A 9,708-nucleotide genomic window follows, 5' to 3' on the forward strand; every position below is an offset into this window, starting at 1 on the left:
TCATTTACTCCTGGCATACAGCTTGATGTAGAGGATAACAATTGTGCCATTCTGTAGTCGGTATCCCTAGCGAGTCTTGTTAATGATCTAGCCTGGGCAGTTCAGGCCTATGCAGAACAGCAATGGGGACAGCATCTGTCAGTTTGAACAGGTCATCTTGACCTTGACTACATGCCTAAATGCATTAAGGTGCTGCCATGTAATTGGTTAGATGCATCAACAACCAGCTGAACAGGTGTACCTACACTGAATGTAATGCTAATTGTTTATAAATTAAAGAAAAACATCGAGTACTTGTCCTGCAAATGTTCTGTGTTTTTGCACAGAAAAACATACTAGACACATTTAAGAATCTCATTTTTAATAAATCATCAAAAGTACACATATCTACAAAAAGTGTAGACCAATAAGATTTATGAAACTACAGTACAATCATTGTAGATCTTATTTACAATTGCTGAATTATTTACTTTATTCCACATGAAGCCCATCAGTAATCAGCAAAGAAAGCCAATTGTAGTTCAGGAATGCTTAAGATATGTGAACACAGAACCGTGACATTTGCAAAAGGAAGAGAATTACAGAATAAAGCAATGGCAGACTGTAGCTCACAATGCTGAATATTCATCAAGCTGTGAACTGATTTTAACTGAGAGTGATTTTAAGAAACAGCCAAAACAAATTTAAACCAGCAAAGCTGATGTTTCCTTAAAGCCACAGGAAAACCTTTTTGTTACAGGTTTGATTCGATGACTCTTCAGCACCACTTCAAAGGACCTGCTTAACTGGCCTTTGACGTGATTCGCTCAATTTCCTATTTTTTGTCCTCTGATGAACTCTCGATGTAATAGCATGGAGTGACAGCAGAAAATAATAAAACAAGATCAAGGATCCTCTGCACAATTTTAATCTCAAATAAAGCTCATTAAGTCAACTGTGCAAAGCCTTTTGAGGTTTCCTACGCACCAAGAATGCATAGATTAGATGGCCATAATACTGGACCAAAACAACACAGGAGGAGAGGTGGAAGACAGTGGTTTCCAAAAGCATCAGAAGCTACGCGAATGCATAAACAACATGGCGAGAAAAAAAAAAAGTTCTATCACTAAGTGGGAATGTTGTGAAAACAAAAAGAAAATCTCTAGATTTCTGGTTTCAGTGCTCAGATGTTTTAAGGAAGCCCGGAGAGGCTCTGTGGAAATCTTGTGCATGCAAATTCTTTGCTTTCAGTTAAGACTTGCAATAAACACAGACAATAAACGTTAAGAAATCTTTTTTTTCCAAAACAGAAAGAAAAAGGAAGAAAAGTGCATAATCAAGAAGAACATAAAAGGGCACTTTGTCATTTTGGTGCTATGATTTGTTTCACTCCATAAATACTGCTACAGCACAGCACCTATCCAAGGCCCAGGAAACAGTTGTGTTTATGTTCCCCCATTGGAACAAGTACTAATACATAAAACCACACTTTCACCGTTGCTGTGACTCTTTCTGCTGTGTAGCTGAAGTTGCCTCCAGGTGGTCAGTGTAGGTATTGCTAAAACGGTGTGGAAAGCAACATCAAAAAGGAGCATGTGTGTGCCCTTAAATTACCCCCCCTCTCCTAAAAACCCAACCCTACTGCAGACATGTGAACACAAGAAAAAAAATCAGGGCTCTTTCATACATTACATTGCACATTAAAGAGGACTGGAATGTTTTAGCAGAAGACACGAGAAGAAAGGACATGTAAACCCCACTGTGGATATGATGAGTGACATGTGCTGGCATTACTGTATAATACGGTGAATCATAATCAATTATATATATATTTACACGATGCATTTACATAGATGTGGACATTAAGGAAAGAGCTAGATCACCCTGTCAGTACAAATATCTAGTATAATATCTTTCAAAAAAGGGGGGGGGGAGATTCGGGGATTGCACGCATCACTTTGGAAGCACAGGTGACAATCAAAATATTAGAAAAATTAAACACGAGTGTAATACGTGTATTCTTTAAGTATAATCTGGGCTTTTGTTGGTCATAAGGATCAAATACAACGCTGCCCAAAGGTTTATGGTGACTGTGGAACATCCTTCCTTTTGAAAGAAAAGGATATTTGTTTTTATGTAATAGCGCATGAAATTAATGATTAATGGAATTATTCATCAGGAACCATCACTGAGCTTTAATGGAAGATCAAGCATACAGAGCCCTGTTTTCAGCAACCATCGCCTCTGGCTTCAAATGTCGCATCGTGTCACCTAAGGCAAGTTTATCATGTAAGAAGCTGAAGAATGCTGTGCTGACTAAAGAAGCAAACAATGCGGCTAGTTCAGCGTCTGGAGAATCAGCCTTTGTGTCTTGGATTAAAGGCTCAAAATGCACCTGAAAAAGTTATATTCTTCTTCAAAGAAATGCAACAGCACTTCCTACTCACTTCAAAACTAGTCTGGACGAATACATTTTTTTAAAAAGCTGCCAGATGAGGAACTGTGAGGCGTTTCTGTGTGTGTTTCTCAGACTTGTCCTGTTGTTGTTCAGCTGGGCACTGGGGTCTCCCACTTCTCCTTCTCCTCTGGTTAGTGCTCTTCTGTGCACAGAGTTTTGGCAATGTTGAACGTGCAACGCCCTTAATCTCTAAGAAGAAGAATACTTTTTCTTTTTTTTTGTATCCAGTCCATATAGTATTTAGCTGTGCATAATCAGCTTTTGAACATGATAAACTCAGAAAATGGCTGCTTAAAAAAATTTGCCTCTTTAGTTACGTAGATATTAAAACTCTCTCAAATTTGATGAACGAGTCCCTTAATTATTATTCGTCACTGCCGAAAGGTTGGATCTTTCTTAGTATTCAAGGAAGTGACCATTAAGGATCTTTCACTCTTGTGCCTACAATGAAAATAGTAATTAATGGGGGGTGGGGAGAAAAAAGAAATCAGATTAAATATGTAACAGAGCCCACAGCAGTTAGATCCACAGGTATTAAAGGAAGACTGGTAAACCAAGGGGGGGTAGACTTTTCCTTTTCCTAATTACATAATCACGGGACAAATCAGAAGGAGGAAGACAAATGAAGAAGGATAAAACAGAGATCAGCGTGTGCTCTGTCCAGTTATGTCCAGTGGGGGGACACGGTTAAGGCGATGGTGGTTGCCGACGGGCTCGTCTTCTCACAGCAGCGTGCAGCGGAAGAAACTGCTCTTCTTGGGTTGTTCTGTAATCTTTACTCCCTGATTGCTGCCCTGTGGGTTGTTTCCCTCCTAAAAGGCACAAATGTTAAATCCCATTAATTAGGAAAACACCCAGACACCAGAAAACACCACTAACACCATACCTACTAAAACTACTGTGGGTAAGCTATTAATAGGGTTTTCACTTCTCTACTTTCTTACCAGCTTCTTGTCCATTTTTGCCTTAATGTCTCTGGCAAGCGTTAAGAAGGCCTGCGGACAAAAAAAGAACATATGAGATCATTACATTGCATTAAAGTAATACATCCGTACAATTATCACTAAGAAATAAATAATAAACAACAAGACGATGTAATCCCAAACAACAGGAGGAAACAAACAAGTGTTCCAGCAATTATCACAGGGAATGTAAATGTGGGTGGCGCTCTCTGGCAGGAATGTGATGGGCTTCATCGCCAGCCTCCACGAGCTCACGTCAGCTGAGAGGAGGTTTTACTGCAAGCTGTGTAACATCAAGTCTCAGAAATGGACAATAACTCATTTTTTATTACTTGGCTTTTAACTCAGAGTGGTTTCTTATTACCCTCTATTTATTATTAGAATAATAAAAACATCAAAAATAATCAATGATTCATTGGATTTGTTGTGTGTTGTTTTGATGCCTTCTATAGCACTTTGCCAAACTTGTGCTTTTAAAAAGTGCTCTATTAATAATTCATTTTGTTTGTTTGTGCGGTTGTGAACACGGTGATTAGATTCAGGCACAGCTCAGAACAACCACACAGACTCTTTGGAGGAGGTCGTTTGACCCAACTACAACGTGTAGGCTGCAAGTCTGAGAGTACCACATGTGCCAAGGGCAAAAACTGTAGTAATTAACCACGAAATGAAGTGAGGGCTAACTAAACTCTCCATGTTATCCACTAGTCTAGAATAGGCCACCTTCATCCTGTATTTGTTTTTAAGATTGTTTATTGTCCAGATGTGTCTGTGGCGCAAACTGACAGTTCTTGTGTATTTTATAATTCTGCATTTGGTTTGGTTGGAGTTTTCTCCATGTGAAAAGAAACCAAATACCAAAAAACAAGGAAAAGCTACGAGTTTACAACAAAGTGCATGTGCATGTGAAAACACCCCAAGACCAGAGGGAACACGGTGAGGGCAGTTTGGTGTGCTTCACGGAGCACTGCTGCACTCCTTCCTTGCCTCTGGCTTCAGGACTTTGGGGGAGACAGGGATATTAATCTGAGCAGTAAGAAGATATGTGGAGGGATTACACTTATGATGATTGAAAAGTGGTGAAATCCCAGTCGTGGAACATTCCTGGGGCCTGAATACTGAATTACTAGCTGCTGGAATGCGACCATATTACTTGATGAAGAAATTCATCTTTGCTATTGCTCTTTGTATCCACTTTGAAGGAGCAAAAGGTTTGGATTCTGTGGCTGTGCATGATTAATGGATTCTGACCACACGGCAGCTGAAAACTTTCTCTAATGTGTTTAAAGACACAGAAACTCTTCACCATTTCATGCCATAATAGCCACATTCATTTCAGATAAAATTATCTTTTTTTTTTTACATTGTTTATCAATTATAGTTGTATTCATGGTGTATTTTGGTTTTCATGTAATTGAATGTTGTAACTTTGTGTATTGTGAATGTAAGCCCAACAAGGGACAATGGTTGGAAATTAGCAATAGCTATAAACTTATGTGCAGTACATGAGTTTCAAGTTTTATATTTGGACTATGTTAAACTGCACTGTCCCTTTTAAACAAAGAATTAAAAGAAAGATTTAAGATCATTATTTGATCATATTGAACTCTCTTTACTTTACCTTTCAAAGTTATTTTGAACTGTTATATTCTACCTATATATTTAGTGACGTTGTTTACACTTTAAAGAAAAACTTAGGTAAGAGTTTCAAAGTCATTTCCCAACCTTTGGGATAAACAAAGTATTTCTTTTTCTTATAACGTATAAATATTTGGTTTTAGGTATGCTTGTAGGCTTGTAATATTCTGATAGAGCAGCTGAAAGCTGCTTGACCCTGCTTCCTGCTAATATATTGAACTAAGTACAATCGTGTCGCTGTCCGGTGTGGATTTCAAGAGTTAAAAATGATTTAACATCTGAACTGTCGCACATGTGCTGTCCCCTAGTTTTACAGAGTAAAAACATAAATTAAGCTGGCCATCTTCCACAACACCACTTTCAACAACTAGCAAGTAATTACGGAAAAGTGAACTCACATTCTCCACGTTGATGTTCGCCTTCGCACTGGTCTCCATAAATTTGATACCGTACTCCAGCGCCAGCTGACAGCAGAAGAAAAGAGTTATTAGTGAGACTATTCAGACATTACTGTTATATTGCGGGGACCTCAGAGTAACATTATCACCAACAAATCAATTCCCACCTTCTCTCCTCTTTCTTTGGACACTTGCCGCTTGTCATTAACGTCACACTTATTCCCGAGGACCATCCTTTCCACGTCTGCTGATGCATGCTGTGGAAAAGAAACTTTCGTGATGAACAGGTAGGAAAGCTGCCTCATATATACTAAGAATATACTGGTATGTTTTCACCTTGTTCAATGCCACCAGCTCATCAGTCAATAAGAACATCGTTACTAAAGGTAGCTGATGTTGATGTTTATCTGCTGTGTATTTTACACTCGTTAAATACTGTGTCGGTTATTTATGAGGCTGACGAAAAAGACCTCTGGAATTTTTTTTTTTTCTCTACCAAAATTTTTTATCGTGAATGATTAAAACTGTTGCATGAATCTGTATGTGTTACATCCTGTGAGGCTGTGGGAGTGTGTGGGTGGGGTGTTTGCCTGCTCTCTCCGCCTCCTCCTCTCTTGCTACTCCTACCCCCTCTGTCTCTCTCACTCTCCTCTCTCCCCAGGACACAGCTGCTTTTGATTAGCCTTGTTTGCGACCTGGGCCCAGTCAGCAATCACCTCTGAGGCTATATAAGCTGGGGATGAACTGTGAGTGAGGTGGTTTTTTTCCCCTGTGGCTCTTTTCCCAGGTTTTGGACAGGCTCCTTCGAGCAGTGAGTAGACGGGCTTGTGGGCCTGGAAGTGTCTCCCCGTGGTGAGGAGTTAAGTAGGAGGTGGGAAGTGCCTCCCTAATTTGTTTGGTAGTTTTTTTTCCTTTTGTGGCTGCGACTGTTTCCTTTGTTTCTTTGGCATTATTGGTAAAACAGCATTGCCAGCTCTTTAAGTTAAGGTTATTTGTAATGAAACTATATCATTTGTAATAAAACTATATTATTATAGAACAACTCTGTCTGTTTTCCTTTTCATTCTATTTCTGGACCCATTTGTTACTGGTTCCCACACCCCTAGACCTCTTCGTGGGGACGTAACAGTATGTTTACATTTAATGTAGTAACATTAAATAGTTTTGCTGTTACTTAATAATTATAATTTTGCTTCTCTGGTACAAAAGAGAGAATGAATAACAAATAACAATGCAAAACATGGGCATAAACATCAGCTATTGTCCAAATTGATATTCTAAGCACTGAGAAATTCAGATTTGATACCAATTGTTGAACCCTAACACAAAAATTATAATTACAATTATTCTGTAAAACCCAAATAGATTAAGCTACTTAAATAAATGTAGCTCTGCAGGAGGATTTGGACTTTTATTTGTTGACAAAATTACAAGGAAAAGGATGTGCAGGAGGCAAAACAAGAGGGTTCCTGCAAAACAGGGCCTTGCACAATAATTGCTTTATCTTAATTATCTGGGTACAATAATTTTAATCGTAACAGAAACTGAATCAAAACTACAGCGTTACTCTATAGCACTTTGTAAAAGATCAAAATCAATAATTAACCAAAGAGGAACAAATCTGAACAGAAAGAACTAGAAAAGTACGAGTAATGCAAGGGTTTTACCTCTTCTATATTCCGTATCCAGTTCTTGATGTTTTCAAAGGACTTCTCATTGGTAATGTCATACACTAACATGATGCCCTGCAGAGGTCATAGAGCAGAAGACATAAGATCAGTGCTGTCATCTCGTATTTCTTAAATCTATCTGATCCACAGAAACAGAGCTGAAAATCAACTCTAATGAAAATATGCAGCTCATGTAAGCACTGTGAGATAACCATTTCTTATTAATTAGTACTATGTCAATAAAACGAAACTGACATGAAACATCATCTACTGGTGATGAATCATGTTGTGTTGGAGCAAAGTAAAAGGACTTTGGTCAAAGGTAAGAAGGTCCAATTAGGTTTACAAATACAAGCATACTAACTGTATGCTTGTAGGAGGGACTAGCAAAAAATGCCAAGGTGCTGTATTGAGCGCACCTGATTTTTTAGGTGTACACCGCATTAACAACAATGTGGGGTGTGGTTCTAGTAGAAGTTCATGCTGCAGTGCATACATCATTTCACCTACTCCATTCCCAGAGATTATCTCAGCTAATGTATTATCTGAAAGGCTGACGATGCAACTTACCATGGCTCCTCTGTAGTAGGCTGTTGTGATAGTCCTGAACCTCTCCTGTCCTGCTGTATCCCTACACAGAAGACACATCTGCTAACTATTCTCACAGAACATATTAAAAGTATAACAGCTTTTTTTAGAGATTTTTTAAAAGCATACAAAATAGGGAGCAGGACCAAGTTTCCAAGTGTTCCATACAAGTGGTGTATGGTGAATTTCCATGCTTGACACAATCCTATTCAGGTCAGTTACAGTACTAGATACTGTCCAGTAGTACAGCAGTTATACAATAACTTGTTCAGCTAACACCAACAATGTGAGGTCATGATCGTTCGTGACGCTAGGTAGCCAAGTCAAGGCTGTGTGGTGTTTTGCTTTTGAATTTCTCTCAAGTCTCAGGAATAGGGGGACAAAGAAAATCATTCTAATCCTGTATATTTCTCTAAAATATACAGAATTAGATTCAGGGTAAGACTTAACCTTAACCCTAAGAATGGTTAGACCAATGGTGACCAGACCAGACCTAACCAGACCAAATGTGGGGAGTACACAGAGTATGTTTGTTTGGGAACTTTCCATCTGTAAGTTAATAAATACACACAGAAAATACAGGTATGGCAGTGATCATGTAAATAAGTAAATACAAGTAAATACCTGTTTTTAAAGATAACTTTGTTATGAAACATTCTTCCTGATTTAAATAATTTATAAAATAATACATTTCTAATTTAAATTAGTTTGTGCTGCTGTTAAATTGCAGTGCATCATACTGAACTGCTTCTTCATCAGAAATGCTTCTCAGTTTAAAACAATTATTCTAAAAAGTAAAGAGTGCAGGCATGCTGAATTACGCTGTGTCTCTTTCAGTTTGATATATGTAATAAAAGGCAGCTTAATATCACTGTCACCCATCACCAAACCCTGTCAGATGAAGACAATTTATGGACTTGTCTATCTTACCATATCTGTAGCTTGATCTTCTTTCCATCTAATTCTATTGTTCTGATTTTGAAGTCAATACCTGAAGAAAAAAAAAGTCATATCAATTGTTGTCTTTTGAAGCACCACAAACTTTGCCTGACCACCCCACAGACAGTAACAATATCTGTTTTTAATGCACGGAGAGTGTATGTCGAGATAATTCACACTTTTATAACGTTGGCAGAAGGAGTGCGAAGTACAGGGCAGTCTGTCATAAGGGAAATGACACTGCCAACTACCACTGTTAGCTTTGAAGCATGCTAGCTCAGTTTACCCCTGTTAAGGTATTTATTACGATAAAAATAGCAGGTGGGGTGCACTCTCATGGAAATCACATATATTTGAGGTTGCCAAATATTCAGGCCGGTTACAACGTCTGTGAGGTTTCTGGAAAGCCCCTCTAACTAGCCGGTTGAAAGCTTCCTGACTAGCCTGTAGTACAATATGAATGCTAGCCAGAAAAGTTAGCAGAATTAGCCTGTCGGGATGGGCTACTCCTATGTCTCTTTTCGTCCAAAACCACACCGATAATTCGGCTTTTACCCACCTATAGTGGAGATAAACGTTGAGTTGAAGGCATCTTCTGAAAATCTGAAAAGCACGCAGGTCTTCCCAACGCCGGAATCGCCGATTAAAAGTAGTTTAAACAAGTAATCGTAAGTCTTCGCCATGTTATTAGTTAGCTTACTACTGCGGATATCCCGCCCGTCGCGGACAGGGAGGCGTCACTTCCTGCGAGCTTCTTTTGGACAAATCAAACGTCACTCCCCACTGTCGTCGTGGCTGCTCTCCCGAGGGGGTTTGCTCGTTTTGATGCCTGTATCCACCCGGGAGAGTGTTGTTAATTAATCGCTTAACTAACCACTGCTTGTAAGAACACAATACTAAGCCGCTGGTTATGTGTAGTCCAAAGGAAACTGCACACAATTGTTTAACCCTGAGAGTTTCTAAGAGTTCTCTACTTTCGCTTAATTTATTGTTGCTTCTTATCTTTTTTTTTTTTTTTACAACAGGTGTTATTAAGACCTGTTTAGATTTTGTTTTAAAAAATTAATAATTAAAAG

General features: G+C 38.7%; 1 protein-coding gene across 1 annotated transcript; it reads right to left on the bottom strand.

Annotated features, from left to right (window-relative positions):
* Positions 1 to 1,907: 1,907 nt before the first annotated feature.
* LOC116309217 (ras-related protein Rab-8A) lies at positions 1,908 to 9,680 on the bottom strand. Its single transcript, XM_031725764.2, has 8 exons — positions 9,192 to 9,680; positions 8,624 to 8,684; positions 7,676 to 7,736; positions 7,103 to 7,180; positions 5,603 to 5,692; positions 5,436 to 5,501; positions 3,382 to 3,432; positions 1,908 to 3,249 (listed from the first exon to the last, which is right to left on the bottom strand). The coding sequence occupies exons 1-8, from the start codon at positions 9,313 to 9,315 to the stop codon at positions 3,160 to 3,162; spliced, it is 621 nt and encodes a 206-aa protein (XP_031581624.1). The 5' UTR covers positions 9,316 to 9,680; the 3' UTR covers positions 1,908 to 3,159.
* Positions 9,681 to 9,708: the final 28 nt, after the last annotated feature.

Source organism: Oreochromis aureus, linkage group 23 (assembly GCF_013358895.1).
Source record: "Oreochromis aureus strain Israel breed Guangdong linkage group 23, ZZ_aureus, whole genome shotgun sequence".
NCBI lineage: Eukaryota > Metazoa > Chordata > Actinopteri > Cichliformes > Cichlidae > Oreochromis > Oreochromis aureus.

Excerpts from the sequence above, each read along its gene's own strand:
- LOC116309217 (XM_031725764.2), bottom strand. The coding sequence starts at position 9,315 with ATGGCGAAGACTTACGATTACTTGTTTAAACTACTTTTAATCGGCGAT. Across the intron at positions 5,693-7,102 it reads GGATACGGAATATAGAAGAG|CATGCATCAGCAGACGTGGA; the intron begins GTAAAACCCTTG and ends TCTTTTCCACAG. Across the intron at positions 3,433-5,435 it reads CGAACATCAACGTGGAGAAT|GCCTTCTTAACGCTTGCCAG; the intron begins GTGAGTTCACTT and ends TTTTGTCCGCAG.